The sequence below is a fragment of the Bombus bifarius genome, unplaced genomic scaffold, assembly GCF_011952205.1.
Source record: "Bombus bifarius isolate JDL3187 unplaced genomic scaffold, Bbif_JDL3187 scf7180000007973, whole genome shotgun sequence".
Lineage (NCBI taxonomy): Eukaryota > Metazoa > Arthropoda > Insecta > Hymenoptera > Apidae > Bombus > Bombus bifarius.
Window position 1 is genome coordinate 2887531 of NW_022884359.1, and position 24689 is coordinate 2912219.

At 38.7% G+C, this 24689-nt stretch overlaps 1 protein-coding gene across 1 annotated transcript in view; it reads left to right on the plus strand.

The window, feature by feature from the left end:
- LOC117216706 (homeobox protein Nkx-6.2-like) overlaps positions 1-24689 on the plus strand; it is a 47579-nt gene that overhangs the window by 20210 nt on the left and 2680 nt on the right. Inside the window, exon 3 of the mRNA XM_033463647.1 lies at positions 2727-2935. Within this exon, the coding sequence (XP_033319538.1) occupies positions 2727-2935 (209 nt within the window). The remainder of the gene's footprint in view (positions 1-2726; positions 2936-24689) is intronic.

The window sequence follows — 24689 nt, forward strand, 5'->3', positions numbered from 1 at the left end:
CATCGTATGCTATTACGTAGTAATTCAATTACGCCTGGTGATCACGGCAATTAGCGATAGAATTAATTGGAAAAGTTCGAATTATGTAATTAATTGAGAAGTTTGAATTATCTAATTACTCGTAAATATACGTAATTACTGTGTAATTCAAGTACAGTGTAATTAAATTCCGTAATTAAATTACAGTTTAATTCAATTAGCTCGACCGTGTATTCATCGAAATTACTGAAAACCAGCTGGACGTATCTTACCGTGCTCTTGCATACACCGAACTCTCCCAAAATCCCAAAACGAAGGAATTAAAATTTCCAAAAATCAAATACGATTAGCCTTGAAAATTACCAAAGTCCAACCAACTGACTTCCCGAAAATGCTATTTTTCCTCTGTATCCCTATCAATTAGATGTTCGCGCGATTTCCTGCGAATTTTCCAGGCTATTACCTCGCAGCATCAACTAGAAACCCCAAGATACATACTAATCACAATTTTTCGCGGTAGATCGTCTGTGAACGTGTTTCCGTCGCGATAATTCCAGGCCAATCTCACCCTCTGTCACGTGTCGTTCTATTCAACGGCGTTATCTATTCCGTAGGATCTTGTATCCCTACAGAAGTAAGCAGGATCAGCCGTGAAGGCAAGGATAACGATAACAAAGTCTGGTTATTTGCGGAACAGCGAACCCACGTGGCAGTCACGTGCCGACACCCGTCGAGACGCCATCATTGCGGTCTATCGCACAAGTGTTTAACCCTTGAAACGCGTTATTCCGTCAAATTAAACCGTAATCTCCCCTTTTTTTCTAGTGGGACGATTTTCTATGGCATCATGATGATATTTCTTATTTGAAATGTACAAACTGGAAAAAATAGTGTTGATACTGCAATATCAATTATTAATGTACCATCTATTTGTAGGTAGTGGTTTTAAGAAAATCTTGAACTAGAAGACTTCAAGTTTCTGTAATTACACTTCTGAACAAGAATCTGAAGAGTTTGCATTCGAATATTATGTCTGATTCGAATAATCAAATAAACGTAGAAAAATTGCCTTGTGTGTAGAGAACATTTGTCTACACGAGCCCCTTTACGTTATATTTAAACTAATGTTATTAGCTAGTAAGATCTTGTTTCCATGTAGAACAGTATTTGGTTTGATCCTGTTTATTTCCTCCGTAATTGTAATTGACAAAAACACAAGTAAAAGTACGAACTGGTAACGTTAACCATTAAAAAATTAAAATTAAAAAATTATTTCCGTTCGCCGTGATCTCTGGAGATTTTCTTCCTTGATATATAATAAGTGACAAGAGGGCGAAATTTAACGAATAATATTGACCTGGCAAATTTAAACTCCCAAGAGACACTTGACGTGGATCGATCTAATAATAAAATTGTATAATTATCGTTTACTCTAAAAATATCTTAATCCCGGTATTCTTCTATGTTTAAAAATAATTTTCTTTCTGCTTTCAAAAAGTTCCTTCGTATTTAGTTCCCTAAGCTTTTGCTCCTCGGCTTATTTCTACGATAACCAAAATAAATGTGTTCTTGCGATTAGTATGAGTTTTTAACGTCGACGAGGTAAATGAAGTGGAGGATCGAATATACCGCAAAAGGTTGCAATCGTGACGTGTTATCGTGGAATAATTGGATGGTTTTCAATAGATATGTCGTACAGAACATTTTTGGCGTGTAACGAGATGTAAATTTATGACGTAATTATCGATAGCCTATGTGAATCGTCGGGGACGAAACGCGCGGACCATGGCAAGAAGAATGACGGAAAATTGATGAAGATTAATTGCTTGATAAAAGTGACCACGACTCCGACTGGTTCGATAAGTTTCGTGATAATTTTACTGTTCCAGTAAAATGTTTCACAAAATTACAAACATGTGAAATTCCCAATTCCTCGAAATTCTAAACGTATAATTCGATTCCTAATTTCTCGAAATTCTAAACACAATTTGTCCAGAACCTGAACTTAATTCTTCCGAACTTATTATTAAATCCTCATAATCGAGGAAAACGTCACTGACTCCAATTTTCTTTGGGAACGACCCGCAACGATCTCTGTTCTCTTTGTACCGGATGCTCGTAGTAGCCGACATCTTTTTTTTTTCATTCATTTTTTTCGTAACTATCGGGCGGATGAATAGAAATAACGACTCCTTGGAAAGGGAGCCGATGTTGTTGGAGCGACGAAGAGAATAGCGATGGGCTCAAGTACGTCGCAAGTACTTCACTCTTTGCTCTTTGTCAAATTTATTTTACAAGATTATGACATTTTCTTGTACCACTTTGCGTTTAAACTTTCTTTTGCGTGACATGTAATAGTTTCCAAGTTTCCTGCCGGACAAAATTTTTCGCTTTATATTTCGAAAACGATGTTTTCAATACTTTTATATAATTACAAATAATCATACAACCATCTATAACAATGCTTTCGATGCATTGTACTATTTTCTCCCTCACTTATCGTAGATTACGCTTAATATTATTTCAAATTCTTTTACATATCGAATATAATTTATACTTAAACTTAGAAACTTATTTCGGTCAATACGCGTGCTTATCCCTAGGATTCTATTGGGCCTAATAGAAATAATCAGAGGCGAACTCCTTTGCCTAGCCATCGCCTCGCCTCTGCACAGTACGTGCGATCTATTTGAGCCCATCGCTACCCTTCAGTAGAAGAGAATCCCTGGAAGATATCGATGTTACAGTGTCGCAACAGCTGGGTTGTCAGCAAACGATGACAGGCTCCGGTGGAACCGGCGAACACGAGGGCGGCAAGAAGAAACACACCAGGCCGACGTTCAGCGGCCAGCAAATCTTCGCTCTTGAGAAAACGTTCGAGCAGACGAAATATCTAGCTGGACCAGAACGTGCTAAATTGGCCTACGCCCTGGGCATGTCCGAATCGCAAGTCAAGGTAAGAGTGTTCAGAGAGATTTTTCTCCCATCTTTTCTCTACTTCTTTTTCTTTCGTTTGTTTTTAGGGGTAGCTCTGCTTTAGGGCGATTAAAGGGTCGTTAGTGTGTCTTGGCTGGACTCTTGATGAGTTTATGTGGGTTTGGGTCTCTGATAGGTTTCGGTAGGGTTTGCTTTAGGAGATTACGGCAAGATTGGTGTATATTAACTGGTCTTCTTGCGTAGAATTGTGTAAGTATTTAGGTGGTTAATTGGAAAATAATATCCGAGTTCCTCGCGATAGGTTTCATCGTATGGGAAACATACGTTTTTTGGTTCGTCAAATAGAGCATCTTTCGATGCAAATTACAGCTGTCTCAATGATTTATATACTTAATCGATTTATTGATTACTGTACTTTATTACGCTGGATATGTTAAACTTTCTTCTTCTTTCATTTACGATTAATCTTCCTTCGTAGATTATAGATAGAACGAAAGATGAGAGAGTTAGCTTTTCGAAACGACCCTCGAATCTTTTCTTTTCGTTCCGACTTGATTCTCATTTCCATTTTCGTTACTTTAAGAAATATCTTTAAACGAAGAAGATATTACGCGTGTTAATAGCTGTTCCTTCGTGTCTCTTTCAACGCTGCCAGACTCCTGGAATTTTTATACTTCTCGTTTCAAGAAACAGATAGTATTTGTAACGTTTTAAGAAGATGCTTGATATAAACTTGAAGCGAGAAATCATGCATACTAATATTAAGATAAGATTCTTTGGATATTTTCAAATTACTCGACTACGAAGGTATTTCTTTAAAAAAAAAACATAATCAAGAAAAGCTGTAGCATGGTCGAACGCGAAACAATTGAATGGAGAATGATCCGAAGAACGTAGCCAAGGTGAAATCTGTTTGAGAGAAATTAGGCGCGTACGAACGTTAGAATGTGGCGTTTCGCGCGGTGCTTTTAATAAACTTTACGCTAATCTCCGATAAAAACGTCCGGATGATTTAAGCGAGCGCCCGGCTAATTATGAGTAACAGATGTAGATGGGTTAATAAAAATTCATAACAGTTGAAGCGTTTTCGAGCTCGGCGCCCGATATTAATCCGTGAATGATGGAACGAACGGCAGCGGGGAGGGTACACTACGTCGCGATAAAAAGTAAAATCAACTTAAACTGCCCGGTGTTTTTAACGGCCGCCATCGTTTAATATTTCCTTGTCGGCTTAAACGTTTAAGCGCGGATTACAACCTCGAAAAATCATCCGTTTTAATGACCGGCCACTTTTTGTTGCTTCGATCTCGATCCCTTTCGATAGAGAATATCCACGCTGAAATTATTATTTCATTCGTCGTGCCCCTTTTTTCCTCCCTTTCAGTTCCATGTGTATTTTCGCCGCTCTAATTTGTAATTTATTGCAACTGATTTTGCAACGTTAATTCGAAGGTTTCAAGAAGCTCGAAAGTTCTGATGTCCTATCTGCATGTAGATGATCGTAAATCGTTTATTAAAATCGTAATGGTACGAATTGTAGTTTGTATAGTTAGACTGCGATATTCATAATGAAGATTTGGTAGAAATATGGCATATGATATTGTTATTGTCATACACTGTCGTTTGGATATTTCGAGGTTCGAATAAGAGGATTGGTAATTTCTTAAGATGCGACGTGCACGAAATACGAACTCTCGAGCTGTCGATGATAATTACATTCCAAGTATCGTAATCACAGCGTATCAATATTTTTGAAACGGTAGCGTAAATCAATGAGAACTTTCGTGAAATTCCAAATCGGTAAAAGACAAGAATCATACTTAAAATTTATCTAAATTACCATTGCAACAACCATAGCACCAAACTTAACCAAACACAAACAAAATAGATTCCAATTTACAAGCACAAATCTCACTATCCGAATCGAATATCGATCGTTTGTTCTACAACCACACGAATCGAAGAATATTCGTGAAGGAATGTGTATCGAATTGTATTAATAACGATCCTATCAAGGCCAACTCAACGTCGAATATGAATCAGAAAATTTTCATAAATCAATGTCGTAATAATCAGCCTGTGGAACTCAACGAAAATAGTAACAAAATCAAAGAAATCCAAAATGAAAACCTATCTGGAAGCAACCGAATAATCCGCGAAAGCCCCGGATATCATCGCAGAGGTACACTAACTGGGGCGTCAGCCTTCGTCGTTCTCCGACATCAGCCGGGAGCGGAGGGGGTTGTCGTAATTTTAAAACGCATTTGTCCGCCGCCGGCTTACTCCATCAACGCCGCGAGCAAGCTTCTAACGAGGCAGCTTGTAAAAAGTTCGAAGGATAAAAGAAGGTGACAAAACAGCCCGGAGACGTGTCAAGCTTTGCGGCACCTGCGTCATTCTCTCCCTTCTATCTCCTCCCACCCTCAAACCCTATGAAGCACTCGCCGTAAGAGGAACGAAGAGAAACGTTGAGAGCTCCTGGGTGACGACAGCGTCACATCCCTCCCCTCCAATCCTCTTTTTTCACCCAGTGTCTCTCTTCTCTCTATCCATCTATTTCTCTCCATCTTTTCGACCGTCCATCCCCGGTTTCCCTCCCTACCCCCTTGAAAACCCTCTATTACCTATCTTCCATATCCAGGAGGAGGAGGAGGAGGAGGAGGAGGAGGAGGAGGAGGAGGAGGAGGTGGGCTTCCAACCACCCTACATCTCCACCTCTTCTTCCACCATCCTCCAAGAGGGAGGTGGAAGCCTGCCACTTTTACTCCCGCCTCTGCACAGCTACATCTGTAGTACTCGTAGCTTCCAGTTCGAGGAAGAGAACTCTCTCCTGGCACACTCGAAGCCTCCTACATCGTGTCGCTCCTCTGGTTCGCCATCTTCGACCCTCTGGCTGCGTTTCCCTCTTCAGCCACCCCCTTCCGTGCTCTTTCCCTTTCTTTCTGTTCGCGTTTCTCCATCCAACCCTCCGCAGCTAGCCGGAGGTTTCTGTGTGTGTCGCGGCCTCGTCGATGTAGCGCTGTCATTGGCTCGTTCTACGCCGCCATATTTACATTTTTATTGAAAGCTACAAGTCTGCGTCGGTGAGTGATGGCCACGGGGATGAGCACGTTTTCCCTCCCGGCCTCCCCCATCCCACCCCCTGTCTCTCGCTGGATGATACTGAGAGGGTGGATTGCGGGTGGAGAAGGGTAAGAGCGGCGAGGGGGGCAAGGAGGGGGTGGAGACGGAGGGGTTAGCATTCAATTACCTCGGATTTCCTCGGCAAGAGGCGATTCACCTCCGCGTATATGCCATCTTCGGGGGCGAGATTGCCAACGGATCTACGGAGCACCGTTTCCCGAAATATTACGACAATATATACCCGAGCAACGGGACGAGTCGCTGATTCAGAGGCATCGATTCGTGCTGGATAGGCGGTGTTTCGATGTATTTGGCTTGGTGGTTGTAGCGGTGGAAAGGTTGGCGAGCTATGGCGAGGGGATGTAGTTAGATTAGACGAAAGGATTTGAAGGGTGAAATTTAATGGTAGTTGCGTTGTTGTTTTATTATTTAAAGTCGCGTCAACTGTCGTAAGTTATCAACGACTATTTTCTTGCTAAAACAACGCACATGTGTATTCTCGATTTTCCTACAAGCTTTAATATCTACATTGAAGCTGCTAGCAAGATGTTGGTCTTTAGCACAGCCATTGTGATCGTCGCGCGCAAGATTCCACTACTCTAAGACGCCAGCTAGCACTCTGATACCTCAGTACCTACACGCAGAGTAACAATGAGTTTGTGAACGATTGAACACGAGGGACGTGTTTCGAATTTAATAGATACGCGTTCTTGCTGCAATTGTTGATTTTGGACAGGATTTTCATACGACTGATCGCAATTGTTTGAAACCAAAAGTATATATATATAGATAGATTAGAATTCGAATTTCTTATTAAAAGGAAAGAAGTGGGATGGAGAGTGGCCAAAAAGAAATTACTACGCGTCTGGCGACTAAATGCAAGTTTCTTTCGTACAGAGCAAGACGAGTTTTAATATTCTGAGCGTTTCTCTGGCGTCTTGATAGACGAAAAAAAGATAAAAGGGGAAAGAAAGGGACCGAGGCTGGAATAAGCAGCGGGGGAAAAGAAATTAAAAATAAGGAAACACGGGGATCGGGGCTTGAAACTAATGATCAAGGTATAATTAGCGAAAAGGAATGAAAAGGGGAAAGTTAGAAATTCTTGTAGAAAGAGGATCCTAATTCCCCCAGTTATTTATTATTCCTACGTAACTCGGTATACCAAGTATATGTATAAAATCGTTTCGAGTGATCGGAAATTTTATTGAACAACATTCTCAGGTGAATTATTGAAATTTAAAGTGAAAGATACGATTTTAAATTGTGAAATATTATCTCAAAAAAAAAAGAGAAAAGAAAAAACAAAAAACAAAGTGCAGGTAAATTATTAAAATCTAAGGGATCGGAGAGACGCCAAGATTTTATATTACAATCATATACACTCTATTTCCTGTAACATGCATTTTAGTAGAGTCGTCTTTTACAAATGAAAAAGGAAGAGAATCGAACTTTTATCGCTAAGAAAATGAAGATGGTTCTTCCAGTTGATACACTAGCGAAACAGTGTTTCGTCGCGAACTTTTCTCGTTTGCCGCTGTGTTACGATCATGTGCCGCGTATTACATTCTTACTTCGTGCTTCCTTCGATGTCAGCTGTTAGATAACAGGAATATATTGTCCCCTGTTATTGTTAAACGTTCTGAACTTTCGCCTGATAGACGAACGAAATAAGAACTCAACGATTGTATTCCATTCTCAGAAATAAAATAACTATGTTTCATAGATCTTTGATGATGAATTAATATTTTATAAAATTCAATCGATAGTTTCTCATCGTCAATATTAAATAAATCAAGGATAAGATCAAAAATTGCTGTCAATAATAATATCCAAGAGATACCATCGAACTACACTTACAGACCTTTTTAATATTTAAACAATTCTTTAACGTTACAGGAATGAAAGAAAAACTATAAAAGATTGCCATCGGAATATCTTAATTATTCATGATGACCATTAATAAACGATTTTAACATTTTCATTAGAAACCTTCTTAACGTTTATATTACTTCTTTATTTTCATTGATAATTGACGATAGGGCGTAGATTTAACGTATGGTATTAGATTGTCAAATTCAAACTTCGGAGAAACGATATTTTTTATATGCTTTTCATGCACATAGTAGCCTAATTCAACGCGTCTAACGTGAATAGAGCACGATCGAGCGTTGAAGTCTCTGGAAGCCTAAAAATGATCTCACCGAGTGGCGGCCACGTTCATCGTTGACAAACGATCGTGACTAAACGCAGGGATCAAGCGAACTACATTTATAAACATTTGCGTTATTACGCTGGAAATTATTTGCTCGACATACGTTGACGCGAGCGTTTCGCTCCGCTCGTCGCGTAATAAACTTATCTGCCTCGACGCGACGATATATCGATCATTACATTATTTACGGAAAGCTTTCAGTCGAATTAATATCATGCGTTTCGGATGAACGTGGATTTATGAAGTATATTCAGCAATGAAATTTACGGGATACGTTTGTTCGTTTGATCTGATTAAACAGAGGCTTGTCTTCCATTTCTTGTTTTGTCTTCTCCTTTTATTTCGTTCCTCTCCTCTTGACTTTTTTTCTTCTGAATATTCTGATAATCTTAAATGATTCTATGGAAACGTAAAAATTAAATTTCTCGCGTTGTATTTCGCTATTAAACGAAGGCTAGTTCTGTACTTATTGTCTTTTTTTTTATTATTTTATTATTTATTATTTGCTTTCTCCTTCTTTTCCTTTTAATTTATAAAACTTCTGAACGATTCATGGGAATTTAAAAATTACGCGTGCAGTGTTTTTAATCTCCAAAAATATCGAACAACTCTACAGAGATTTAAGAATTGGATTTTTATTACACTTTATTATAAGATGTTTTGTCTTCGTATTTCGTTTCTCCTTCTTCTTGTCTTTCTCCTCCTTTCTCCTTAGAACTTACGAAAATCTTGAATGATTTTATGGAACAATGATGTCTAATTGTAAGTTAAAATACCGTTAGAACGTAATAGATTAAATGTCATAAATACGATGTTTCTTCTAAGCTCGTCCGTCTTTTTGTAACAATAAATATTTCATTTCACGCTCTAAAGTTTTTCTAACTACGTATTAATCTGACTACACTACTCGTCAGTTAACAGATTCGGCAAAAATATTTTATTTGATATCGTTCGAGGATCAAAGATCGCTCGTTAAACAAATACATCGTTTATACTATAGACGAACGAGCTTAAACGTTAAAGTTCTTATGGCTCACTTATGGATCGTCCTGTATACAAAATCGATATCCTACGTTCGTGGTTTTACATCCGAGATTTATCATTTTTTCAGTATCGGAAAAGGATTAGTACGGCATATAGGGATTCGCTAGTTCCGTCCAACGAAGATATATGTGTTCTGTCATTCCACATTTCCAGATTTATCACTTTTTCGTTTTCGAAACGTGTATCCCACCGATACGCGTTCTTTTTCCTCTTTCTTCTTTTATCTCTTTTTTTTCGTCTCTGTTTTCTTGTTTGTTCTTTTTTTCCTTTATTTTAACCAAATACACGTTAAATTTGCCACGCAACCACGTTTACATTCGCGTACGAAGGATTGATCGGAACAATATTGAAATTACTTATTTTATTCATTGTATAATACTTGAAATTGACCAACAAAAATGATTTCAGAAAATTGAATTTATTTCGTAAAAGAGGATTAATTGAGCTTCTATAATGCTGTATAATTAGGAAATTACACATTCGTGTGTTTTACTTGTATCTTTCCAATTTTGTTTATCTGTTTATAATTGTTGTTTAGACTTCGTTTCATCTTATTTCATTTCATTTTTTTTTTTTTTTTTAATATCATTTAAAACTCTGGTTTATTATACGTGTTGGTTGGTTTATTAAGAAGACGAGTGATAAAATTGTAATAATCAGTTATATTAAAATCACTTTAAGTACAAGTACAAAAATAGTGTATACCTGTCGTAATCGTTGCTCGCTCAATGCTACTGCCCAACTCTATGCTCGCTAGTCGGCTGTATGACTCGCTATAATGACTCGTTATAATGGCTGTCCTAGAGAGCACGTTCGTCTATTTACATCGACCGGTGTTATTATAGAAGGTTCGAATGTAACTCCGGTTGACGATTACAAATAACGGCGATAATATTTTGTCCGCAGTTCGTTTACCTTGAACTTAGCAAATCAAAACAACGTTGGCGCTTCAAGGCACAACAATACGAGTCTCTTCCGATCGACTCATGTGCTGTTACACCTTATTTTACCAAATCTCGGATTAATCATGAAAATAGCAGGAGACTATAATGTCGTAACCAAACGAAAGCAAAATTTAGCAACATTGGTTCAAACTTATCGTAGACTAAACGACCGTCTCATAAAGATTATCAATTCTTCTTGAATTAAACATATCAATTACAATGATTTGTATGTAATTTTTGACCATAAAAGTTCCAACTAAGAAAGATATTCTCCTCGTACGAACAAGTGCAAAAGTCGAGACTTGAAATTATAGGTTTAGATCTAAACAAAACCAACCGAATTAAAATCTCGAATGGAGTACCAAAAAATTCTGGCTGCAATTCTTTTCTCCCGGAATCGACCAAAATTCTGGTCCCAGAAGCTCGATTTAAGTTAAAACAGCGAATCACAATAATTGTTTCAAACAATTTAATTTAATCAACATCCTGGTCCCAGAAGCACAACCCAGCCTTAATATAACTACTATTCGCTATTTTAGGTTGGGTTGAGCTTCTGAAACCAGAATTTTGACTAATTCTGTGAGAAAAGGATAGCCAGAAATTTTGGTATTTAATTTGAGATTTTAATTAGTTCGGTTTTGGGTAGATTTAAACTTATACTTTTGAATTTCCATTGTTCGCGTAAGGAGAATGTTTTCCTTGATTGGAATTTTTATCTTCAAAGAATAGGTGTATTACTCATATAGAGCTAGACCCAACGTTTCTCCATAAAAGCCACTCAAAATCACCCGAAAACGCTCATCCATCAGTCCTTCAATCTCGCTGTACACGCATTTATATCGGATTCGTCATACAATATAGAAAAACTACTTCCGCGTGTCTACCCAGTGGAAATATCGCGAATTGCTCTGACGCCACCAGCAATCATCGCTTGACACTATACTGAAACGCAACGCACTGGTCTGCGACGTGAATCGAACGAGAACCAGCTATTAAGATTATTACGCGGGTCGTCGTTCAAATTGCCAACGATGTCCGACGCATGATTTAGTTAGCCGGCTCGGTGAAGCGAACAGTGAGCAAAGTGCAACGACCACCACCACCACCGAAAATGCTCGACGATGTACAGTGGCAGATGAAAATATTCCATCACTTAGAGAAAATTTTTACGAATGTGTATACTGTCGTGGCTATAATAGACAAATTTGAAGATCTATGGTGCAAGAATTACAAAACGCTTATTGTAAATCATGAAAAAATTAGCGAAAAATTGGTACACAAAATGAAAAGAATACCAAGACGAGAATAATTCAATTATTTTTCAAATTTGAAAAAAATGTTCCTCGTTCTATTCTACTACGTGATTCTTCTATTTATCATTTTTTCAAGTAGCCATATCAAGAAATACCACTCTCATTCTACTTTATCCAATAGAACGATATAACACTTGCTAGTCGTATCATAATCGCTGAAACATCCTGTGCACGTACGGAACCAAACCAAACACAGGACCAGTTAAACGATAAAAAGAGAAAGACGTAACCACTGCGCAAAGCTCAGTCTCCAGCACTAAACGAATGATCCCCGAGTGGCGCGCGTCCCCTATTAGAATCTAATATGGCAAAGTGAACGGCCAAGCGTTTGCGAGTTAAAGAGCGTGACACCCCAATGCTCGTAGGCGTATCAGCGCGTGTATCACGTTTAACAAGCTAGAGAGCTAAAGATGAGAGAGAGAGAGAGAGAGGTACACACACACACACACATACACACACACACTAAAACGAGACACTATACCACGATTATAGTAACAAGTTGAAGTCCACGTCCGATGGAGCGCACAGTAGTCGCACGAAACTGACGGTGGTGGGGATGTGGTGGGGATAAAACGCGCAATGATCTCGGCGCGCATCGAAATGGAGGGGATAGCGAGGCGCTGTAACCGGAGTGGAGGGGGGATGGGGATAAATAGCGCGCGCTCGAGGGTAGGACCGCACGGAAGGAACGAGGGCTTAGATGGTGTTTACGCAGTGGTGGTGGTAGTAAAGTGGCGGCGGGCACCCCTGTGTCCCGATAGAAACGACAAGAGAGGACGGGCTGCTGGGTTGGTAGGCTGCAGCAGCACCACCGGGGGAGGGGTGGAGTTGTTTACGGCGGAGTAATCTGCTCGTCGACGGATACCAATATCGATGACGTCAATTAGTACGAGCGAAAGCCTCCTACCCGCTTTTCCTCCACCATGTATCATCATGGTGGTGTATGTATGTACGGCGCGGCATGGCACGGCGTGATAAATCACGGCAGCAGGCGGCGTTCCCTTCATTCACCTCCCACAGCTCGTACCCTCGAAATTGGCCCACATGTACTTGACTCCATAATGCTCGATTCCACGAGCTTGTGCCTTCTCGCTCTCTCCCTCTCTCTTTCTTGTTTCTATATATGCGTGTATATGGTCTCTTGTTCTACCATGTTCGTCGCCTTCGTCGATAAGAGGCTGAGACTTTATTTCGAGAATAGAACGGTCGGCTCGCTGCATTAGTTCCTGGAAAGGTAGTTTCCTAGGGGTTCTTTTGTAGCTTGGCGACGTTGTGATGGGGAAACTGGTCTTCCGGTTACGCTTCACATCGCGTGTAATTGCTCGGCTAGAGGATATTTCTTTTCGTGCTACTTTCGAATAACGTCGAATAACGTTTCGTCACGGTATGGTCAGGTGATCGTCCGGTGAGTGAGCTCGGTTTATTTGGTAAACGTCGGAGAAGTTGAAAACGCAACACTGTACTTTAACGAATTCTTAATTAGCTGAAGGATAAACGTGTTTCTCGTCGATAAAGCTGCTTACAAATTTTAATGCAAAATTTTAATTAGGGTGTTATACAAAAATATATATGTTTCTATTCTTAGTTACAATAATTACAATATTTAAAAATCTTGATCATTCTTCTTATATATTATACCTACAAAACTAACCGGTATCTTCTAACCTCTCCCTCCCACCAAAGAAGAAGGAAAACATCGAAAAGCTGTAAAAAAGAAGAATCGTATCATGTCTGAAAATTGAATCTCCAACATCAACGATTCCTTGGCTACACATCTCGTTGACGAATATCGAATACGAAACACGGATTCTTTTTTGAGACGATCTTTTCACGGTCATAAACGGCTGTGTTCAATTTTCCGCTAACGCCGCGTCAGTCGAAAGAAAAGAAAAAAATAAAAAGAAGAGGAAGAAGAGAGAGAGAGAGAAAGAGTTTGGTTAGGATAAAGGGCGAGGCTAAAAATCCATGCTGATCAAAATCGGGCTTCTATGAAGGGGAGACGAGACTAATCCTGTAACGCCCTCGAGTGTTTCCTTGATCAAATTTGATGAATGTATCTGTATCACTGTACACACGTATTAATATTCCCCTACCCCCCATAATTCATTCGAGCTGCAGAGATCAGTGCTCCGCTTAGGAAACAAAGGAGGACACGGGATCGCAGATGTGATCAATAAGATTTTCACTGATCCGACTACTTCTGAACGAACCGGGGATTATTTAATTGACTTTCGGACCTTCTTCCCTTGCTTTGAGCACGGTAGGCGTCCGAGCGAATAGAAGCAAATAGAATACCATGTACAGGTCTTGTTAAATTGAGATTGTTCTGGTGAATGAAGATTAAGAAAAGTTGAACTTTCTGCTACGGTATGTCGAGAATTTACATTTAAATATTAACTTTCTTCCATTACAAATATGTACACATTTACATGTGAAGATTGCAGGAGAGAAATATGATAATTCGTATCTTCTGTTTTCTATAAAAAAGTTCCATAATGTATAGCTAAACTGTTCTTTCATTTCGTTTTACGTAATTTAGGGATTAAATATGCGCTCTTCTTAGCTACCCATTCTTGAATATTTCAAGAATATCGACTGTTGTGGACTACGAATGTTTCCGCAATCTTTCCTCTTTACGAACATCTTTAAGAAAATAATTAAGAAACTAACGTCCATATACGATATAGGCGTACGTGTACGTCTACCATACTGGAGAGAACAATAGCAAAAAGCCATTCGAATTTCATTCGTGCTTCTTATACGATTAAAATACCTCTCGCTATATCAAAGTATCCACAACAGTATCTTACTAACGATACTACAAATGTACTATCTATTTAAAGAGATAATTGTACGTGAACGAACATCGCATCATGACTGCCTCGAATATCAAAACTAAAACTTAACATTTCAACACCATGTCACATTTTAATTTTAATGAAGAAAGAAATGCCTAGAGCAAGGAGAAGATCCAGGGCAGCAAAAAGGGGAGAAACCCAGTGAGAGACATCATTCACCGGCATTATCGATATTCATCGACGAAATCAAGACACGGTGCGAGCTTAAACTCGATTTCAGCTCGGTCATTTTTTGGCGAACATCGAGAAAGGAAGAAAAGAGAACGACAAAGAGGAAGGGAGGGGGCCGTAAAGCTCGGCCGTTTCCCAGTTGCCGTCGGTCGCGAAATTTGATTCCGAAATAAAAATAGAATATTGGGGATAACGCGAATCGGTGAAGCCATTTGATCTTCGAGTGAGGCGAAATGGTCGGCCGGGGTGGGTTACGGGGACGGGCGAGGAAACATATCGATATGGGGAAGCGGTACGAGAACGGAATACAGAGGAGCGCATTATCGCCAAAAGCCAACTACCCTCTGCCATTCTCGCGGATCGCATTACTTATTATTTGAAGAAACATTCTGCTCCAAGCACTTTGTAATATTACGAGAAATTACTTTGGACCGATTGATCTCGACAGATTCCGATCCTCGCGAACCTTCGCGATCCTCAAAGTAATTTTGATCCGCTCTTTTAAACGAAGTGAAATTGATTCGTACGATTTGAAGCTCTCACGATGATCATTAGAATGTTATACAGCGCTGATCTTCAACAGTAGGATATATCATGTGCCGTGAAAAATTCTGTCATTTCTTTTCCACTTTGGCGTTACGCAAACGCTAAAACTACCTGTAACTGCAGACAATCGGATCGTGTTTACGACTGTTCGTTTCAATGCATTGAAAAGCCGACGGATATTCATCGTCGACTTTGCTAGGTGTACGAAGAACATACCATGAGTGATTCAATGGTAAGAAGATGGGTTAGAGGCTTTAATGACGGTCGTGAAAATGTGCATGACGATCGAACGAAGCGGCGGGCCGTCTGTGGTCAACGACGATTTGCTGCACGCGGTCGAAGAAAAAGAACAGGCGATTCACAATTTCGTCAACTTTCCATTCATTTTCCACGAATTTCACGGTCGTGTCTCCGCGAAATTGTGTCACACCGTCTAGAATTTCGGAAGTTATACTGTCTGGAATTCCGGAAGTTATACCGTTTGGAATTTCGAAAGTTATGGTCACGCTGGCTGCATTCTGGGCGACGTCGTTCTATGAAACGGGGATACAAAAACTAGTATTTCGTTATGACAACTATCATAATAACGATAAAAAGGACGTAAAAGACTAGTTTAAGGTATATACGCTACGATAAATATCAAAGATTTTAGGAATAAATCCAACTTCTCTTCGACAGCTAATGACAACTTCTTTTCTGGATGCGTCTCGTATAATACGAAGGAAATAACGGACTTGTTATTTAGAAAATGAAAGCCGTGAAAAGCGTGCAATTTGCACTAAACATTAGCTAGTGTTCTAATACTTATAACCAACTAGTGTATTTGTGGTTCTATCGTGTTTCCAAAGTACCTTGGATTTTGCTGCCTGAAAGAACCTGAAACAGTTTCAGATCTCTCCTGAAGGAGTGAACTGGAAATCCGAAGAACCACAAATTTTATGTCCCAACGATTCTTAATTCTTAGTAATCCTACATCGATTTGAAGGCTCAATTTGTTATTTTATTGCTCATTTTTTTATTTTTATTTATTGGAAAGAATTTATTACCAGAAATATCGAAGTGATTTTTCTTGTACTTTATTCCTACTTTCTTCTGAGATTTTGTTTTAGAGTCTTCATACAGAATATTGGAAGATATTTTTGATTTCTGCACTATTATAATAATCGTATACCATACGAAACAATGATGAGCGAATGACGATGAGAATATACCACGTTGAAAAGGTGAAAGCAAAGTTGTCATGCAATTAACTACGCCATAACAAGAAGCAGATGAAAGAAAGGACTCACCGACAGTTGTCTTCGTTACTGGTAGTCGATCTTCAACTGAAGGTGATGATCAAGCTGCAAATGGTTATGCATTTTTTAGGAAATTTCAAGCAACATTTTTACACATAATACGTATAATTAAGTGTATGTACAACGTCCAAAGCAAATGTTACTCACTATAGTATTCAACTTTCTATCTGCATAGTGGGACGTTTTTCACCGATAATTATAAGTAATTTTTTCCATTCATCCCATTTCTTTGTTCAAATTGTACTCTGCTTAAAAAAGTCAAGTTAAATATGCAGCGGTAGAAACGTATTCCAGAAACTTGGAAGAATATTTAATAATTTTTAGGATTCTTCTAACGGAAACTGCGTGGACTCAAAACGACCCAGTATGCAGACGACGTGAGTAAAAATAACGTTATAGACCTAAGGTCGATGGTTAATAGACGATACAAATTTGCGATTTAAATTTCGTTTCATCAGCTTCGTTCGTAAAAAATATCAAATTGCGCATAAAAATTCGCAGTCTGGCGATAATCGATCCACGATTCATCTCTCAGCAGGTTCATGACTTGGTTTTGCCGCGAATGCACGAACGGCCTTAAAAATTTATCGACGTGTCAATGAGACGGTACCATTTGAATGATAAGCGGGCTCAATGAGGTGGAAATTGTCCAGAGTGAATGTCACACACGACTTTCCACGCATCATTAAGCATCCACCCTGACTGAATTTCGTTTTTCCATCCTTAACGCTAGCTTCCACCGGTGAAAGCCGCGAATTTCACTCGGCGCCCTTTCGAGACCATTTTGTTCCGAGCGTACAGGGTGTTTTAACCCTACTACGGTCTTTTGAAATTTTGTTTCAACCTTGCTCTTCGAAAGTTTCAACGAATTTCGACGGAGTTCCACAAAGAAATTTGCAATGTTTGAAAGAGAAAAGCTCGAATATAAAACTGAAATAAATGCCAAGTATTCGCAACGATTTTCTCGTATCATCTTTTAATTTGCGATATTCTTTAACGATAGAGAACAACGTGCGAATTGAAAATGACACGCAGGGAACGTAGCAGTTTACTATTTTTAATTTGTCACTCATTACAAGTAAAAGGTTTCAAATTAAACACGTAATAGATAAAAAGATTTCTCGCCTAAATCATTATTCTAGACATGGAAGTGTTATTATCGATTTTTATTATTTACCATCTTCTACGAACGACAATCTCATTTTACTTTCAAATAAAAAAAGAAATACCATTGACCGACGCAATTAATAAGGCAAATAGATAAATTAAAAAAGATCAACGACCGAAGTACTGTCATTGCTGTTATCGAACATCGTTATTAACAAACTAAATACGAGATCCTGTTGATACGGTATTTAGCAACAAATAAAAAATGAAATTGGATATTTGGGAGGATAACGAGGGTGATTTTGCGGACGTTATAGATCGGCAACGTATGATCGGCGTTTAGCCAGCCGTGGTCGACCGCATTCGATATATAAACACTCTCATTTGGTAATATATCTCATTAAGGCCTCATTGATCCACCGTGACGATAAATTTATCCGGCAGTTTAGAATGATATGCGAACCAATCTCTCGGTGTGGCGCACGCCGATAAAAAGCCGCGCTGTAGTTGGTTTATTACGCTGGATTCGATTGCGACCGGATCAATTTATAGAAAAGTGAATCGAATGAAGAGCCGAGTCTCCATTGTTCCGCGATAATTGTTCATCGAGCGGAAAATCAGTTGAAAATTTTTATTCCTCCGTGAGAAATTTAAGGGCGCGAGAATGCACAAAGTGTGTATAATATGCGTGTATATAATAATAAGAAATCCGAAATTTAATGTGATACTCTTTACATTATCAGTTATATCTAGTACGTAATACTATTCAATTGCATCTACAAAAATATGAATTTGCATTGACAATTGAATTTACGTAAAAATATAAATATCCGCAGTCTAAAAGTAGTAAGGTCTAAGAACAGTCCATGTAGTATCATTTGATTGCGTATATTTTTTAACGCTATAAGTAGATAAGTACATGTACTTTTCAGCCCTGCCTTTTCAGTTCTTTGAGTGATTTTCGAATGAATTACATTTATCGTTGACAAACTTCTCAAGTTCGAGTAAAATGTAATGGAATTGATGATGTTCCAATTTTATATTAAACATTTTCTTAGGATATCAAAAAGATATTTTTATTATGTTGGAACGAGAGTGAAATTGAGGGATGAACATTTCAAGAATACAAGTTTAGGATTAAAATTATGCTAATTATATGGGAGATAAAAATAAAAGATTTCGACTATAATGAAATGTCGTAGAATAAAAGTTATATGCTTAACATGAACAGCGTCAAAGTGTTATTCAAATTGTGTTGAAATTATAAATCTTTTAATAAATATCATTATCGAAAGATATTACTAATAAATAGATATTATATCAATAAATATTATTATTGGAGAAAAGCTATTATTCGAAGAACGTTTAGGATTATCGACAAATGGAATGGTAAGAGTGGACGCAGCAAAGTGGAATAACAGGAAAGAAGGGAACAAGGAAAAGTCGACGAGGGTGACATGTTGGAACGTCTGACAGGGTGGAAAATTCGAGCCGAAAAGGAAGTCGTGAAACGATCATGATTTTTTGTCATGGGAATGGAATGAATATAGAATATAACACGAATGGGAAAATCATATAGACACACGTTTTCAGCAACTACGTCCCACTAATTGTAATTCGTGGGCCGACCGTGTGTTACACAGCTATTACTCTACATCGCTAAATCGCAATGCATTAAAACATTGTATTAAAAGCAAATCATCGTTTTAAAATGTTTGTTTCCATGCGAATCGAATCAATTATTTCAGAAGTATTAAATTTCGAATTAAGAAATGATCCAGTAGCACGTTGAAACGACAGAATCCTTGCGTGACGATCGAGGAACATAAAAAGAGAGGAACGAAAGACAATGATTCTGTGATGAAAATAAAATAAGACAAAAGATGTGCACTTTTATAACATTCCCCGTCTTGTTATCGGAATTTAATAAATCCGAGTTGTACGTATAATTATACGTATAAATTATACATACATATGTATATATATGCATATATAATTCATATGTACAATTATATGTACACAATCTAATTCGTTTACCATTTCCATCTATATGTATGTATAATTTATATGTATAATTATATATATATATAATTTATATGTACAATTAAGTGTACACAATTTAATTTCCACTTATATGTATGTATAATTGATATGTATCAATTCCACTTAACATCTCCTTTTAAAAATGCACCTATGCTTTAACTATGACGACTACGATGTAAAAAGCAAGCCCAAACGATGCCAAAAGCATCTTGCATGCACACCAAACACAGTCGGCGAAAAATCTCGAGAAAGCCCACTTTGGGTGAAATTGACCCTCCACCATGATCCAGCTTGTTCTACACTCTGGTAATCGGTTAGTAGCCGCGTGTCTATGCAAATTCTCCGGCTTCGAAATCGCGGCTATCAAGATGTGAGTCACGCCTGTAATCTTTCGCATAGTAAATTATCCGCCAATATCAACGAGATCAGATACTGGCCGGTATTATCTGTTACGATTGGAGGATGAGGGGAGGATACGAGAGGGACAGAGAGACGCCGAGCAGAGGGTGCGACAGAGTCGCGTGGACGACATTGTGGAAAGAGAAAATCAGGAGGAAAGGGAATAACGGGGAAAGAGAGAAAGGGAGAGAAGAAGAGAGAAAGAGATGGACAGTGGAACCCCGACGGTGTAAGGGCTTTGCGCAGTTATAAATGCGGTTTTGTATCTAGCTTTACAGGACAAAGTAATGGGCTTAGATAATCCTGATTTAATAAATCGAACAGTTGCGGAGGGAGCGTTTACAACGCGTGACTAACGCGTTCAAAAACAAGATGAATGACGCGCCACGTCGAAGTGCCGCCGCCTGCTCGCATTTACATTTCGCCACTGTATCTCCGAAGCGGGAGGACAAAAAAAAATTGCCCGGAAAATGCGAATCCAAAATTGCGTGGGATTTGTCGAAATGGCCAGTCGCTGATTCCACTTCTTTTTCTTCTTTTTTTATTTGTTTTTTTTTGTTCTTTTTCGGGGCTGAATCTTAGGGTAAGCAGGGAGAATACGATGGTTTTCTGTTGATGGGGTAAATAAGTTTGGATTAGCTGAGAATATTCTGACAATTTAACCGAAAATATTTCTTATTTAATATACACGTTGAGGGAATATTTTATCCCATACAGCGTAATGGTATTAATTTAGAGAAAGATAGTAAAACCTACATATTTCACGGGAATTATGAGAGTAAAACGTTTCGATTTATTGCTAGTGAAAATAGGCTATTTCAAGAATTTGTTGATTCAAATATCCTTGCTTGTTTATGTTATTTTCACATCCTTGATAATACGTTTTACAGTATTCTGTTATCGGTTGATCTTTCTTACGTTAAGGTTTTAGATTTAGGTAAAAGAAATCTTTAGATAAGACGTGCAATTTTTTAATCCCTTTAAAGATCCATTCCTTGCAAGAAGATATTTCTTTTAAATATCGTATATTTTTTTTTAATTTTCTTATTTCCTTCTTGTAAATGGAGATAAAACGATGATCACTGTAATAACGTAACTGGAGCTTGAACGCGTGATGTGATATTTTGACGAACGTGGCCGTGTTCCACTGGCTGTTCTAACATTAACGTTCAATTTGAGGGCAATGTAAACTGCAGAGAGATTTTAATGGCTTATTATCGGTTACTTGCGTCACGTTTTGGCCCCATTACGGTCTATTAAATTAGAGGTAATTCCTGGTTAAACAGTACGCCGCCATAATGTTAGCCGAAAATCAATTCTTACACCCTGTTGGGACGATTTTCGCTCTGTAGAAGAACAATTCATCAGTAACCCAAATTATTTCATAGTCATCGAATCTTTACATACCAAGTCACATAACATTTTTTAAAAATCTACAACCTACACGTACACGTATACTAACGCGGGAGCTGATTGGAGTAAAAACAGAATATTTAAGAATATTTTACCCTATTACTATTATTATTATTATTAGTGTTTATTATTATTATTATTGTATTGTCATTATTAATAATAGTCTCTTACGGTAAATCTATTTTTTATTTTATTTTTCTCGTTTTAAGGAAATAAAAAGGATTGTACTAAAATTTTTAATAAATCTTCCTAATATTTTTTCCCCTTATTTCTTAATTCTAATCTAAGATTCTTAATTCTGTTGCATTAGTACTATTACTGTCATTCTATTGCTATTCTACTCTTTGATTCTATAACTCTATCTTGCGAAAGGAATAGAAAATACAAAAAAAAAATATCAATTTCAGATATACGACATAAACAGATACGATTACATAAGAAGTACAATTATGCTGTATAGAGAGGTGAATTTTAGAAAACTGAATGAAACTAAACTAAATTAGAATTCAATAAAATTCACCGCGCAAACCGACATAACATTTCTAAGATTCGCCTTTCCAACAAAAGTATCGTTCTCTGTTCGCAAACCAAAAATATCTATCCTTCGCGAATACTTGCACAGAAATATCCGTTAATAAAGATATGTATACAGGACGACGATGATAAAATTCAAAAAATCTGTTGCCGAACGATAAACTGGAATCTTCGAAACGGTACAATGATCGAGCAAACGTGAAATGAAAATCGAGTTTCCGGATGGGAGATAGGATTTTCAATCGGAGCAGTTGGCAACGGCCAAAAGTCGGTTTCTTCGCGGGCTCGTAATAAAAATTTATCCTTTGCCATCCCGGTTCCCGCTTATCTTTTTTATTCCGCTCCCTTCGCTTTTATCGGCGGTGATAAAACGTTCGATCGATGGGCCGATCAACATATCGCGATCGGAAATCGCACGGACGAATTATTAAGTAAGGACGTCTAGAAACGTTTCTTATCGCCGAGCGAACTGTTTCATCGTTTCTTATTTGGTTATCATACAGGGTGAGTCGATGAAGATTACCACCGACAATAATTCGTTATCCATTGACTGCATCAAAAAATATATGAAATAAAATTTTCTATATTCGAGATAGCTCAACGGATGAATATATTCTGACTAATTGATGCCTAGCATTGACCTATCAGCGTGACCTTGAGCTTTTTAAACAGCGTCACATATCGTTTCCGTCGTAGCCGTAAAAAATACGAATCCAACGACATACAATAGACCTCTCGGTCAACCTTGAAACTCAAAATGAAACGAAAATTTGTAGGAGGCTTGTTACGGCCTTAGAACTCGTGCAGAAATTGCTGGGCGCGAGATGCAGCCATTCTTTGCAAATCTCCGTATACACGCGAACCGAAACTCTGCCATTAGCTAAGCTCGATAGAGCAAAACTATGACCAAGACGCACTGTGGACGAGCGACTATTGTCCACACGATATCGCTACGATCGTACACGTCTGTACTCTTTGTTCTTAGCTCGTAAAAACACACAAAGATGTATAATCGTAGCGATATCGCGCGGACCACAGTGTCCGCATCGGACCCGAGTATTATCTGTGCGAGCAGTAGCACGCGAATTAAGAACGATCCACCTGTACGAAAAAAGCCTGTTCAGAGGTTGAAGGCGACTCAAGGTGGTCCCTTCGTACATCTATAAAGCTGGAAATACGCGGCAGGAGTCCCGTGTCCCCGCAACAATGTATTTAATTAACGTAACGGGCGCCAGGGGAGCGGCGGGACTCGAGCGTAGCGATTGCACCCACAAACCACCCTCTATCCATAGCGGCGAGCGCCGCGTGACCCCAACTAAACTCCACCCCCGTGGCGGCCCCTCTTTCCTCACCAATCCGCAGGCTTGTTCAATGGCCGCCAAGTCGAGAGCTTAAATTAAAGATATAAGCGTGGCGTCGCTTGGCTTGGTGGTAGTAGTGGTGGTGGTGGTGGTGGTGGTGGTGGTGGTGGTAGTGGTGGTGATGGTGGTGTGCAACGCGCAGCACTTGCCGTGTAGGCGGTAAACGAATTAAAAAGTAAACGGCCAGCCGTAAAAGTTAATAGCTGTTCGGATGAAAATTAAAACACTCGAGGAATTAAGATAACGGAGAGAAAGGAAGCCAGACAATCTGGGCGAGATTGACTGCAGCCCGAGAGCTGGAACCTGGCACGAGCGTAAAACGTCAATCCCTCTCTTTAAATAGGAACATCCCACCCGTAAGCGCACCTCTTTCTTTTCCTTCGAACCCTTCGCGAGGCTGCACGGTGCGACGTGCAGAATAGACGAAGATAGGAATAACCTTGTTAAAAATAACGTTGTTCGATTTTGATCTCATTACTCGGTGATATCATCGGTATGAAAGTAATACAAATGTAAACGATAACTCGCGGGAAAATCGACAGAGCATTAGTAGAAATCGTTTGTACATCAAAAAAGTCTAATCGCTTGAAAATTACCAAGCTCGTTCTTGTCTATACGTTCTTGTCTGTTAATTCCTGTTAAATAATAATTGTTACACCGTAAATGCGAAGAATTTGAGCAAAGATATGTATGCTTCTAATTTCCAATTTGAAAATTTCTTCCTTCCTTTCAACGGCGATTTAAAAAAAGGGAAACGGTTCGAACGATCCTGCAAGTTTTTATTCCGCGTCAGAAAGGTATTGCATCGCATCGCTGTAGGATTTTGTCCTGCTAAAAACTGCTATGCTAGATGTTCTTCATTTTTTAACGAGGTCCATTCGTAATCATCACTTGCTTGAGAAGTGGATTTCTGACCATATTTATCTCTTTAAAAGTTACAGGAAAACTGTGTCATTCGTTAAACGCCAGCACAATGTCCGCTGAAACGCAGGATAAGTGCTGTTATTAAGACGCTATTTATTTAAACGTCATCATGCACGGTTAGACGAGAAAGAAATATTTAAGACTGATATTTCAACCGACCCAGGAACCAAAGAAGATACTATCAAAGATTCGATAAGCAAACATTTACCTACGTCGGGTTTCCTGATATCGAGTTTTAGGGAAACTGCACATTACAAGCATTTTTTTATCTTTGTACCGAATAATAGTTCAAATGCCACACCGTGGAATGGCTGGGTTGACTTGCAGGGAATGGATGGTGTTGTCGCATGTTGATAGAAAGGAGGATTTTTAGAAAAGGGGAGTCTTGTGGGTTTCTCTGGGTTTTGAGCAATAGTAGATTCGCAGATGATTGCGCTTAACACTGTCGCAAAGGACGCAACTCTGAGGAATCTCAGAGCCCTG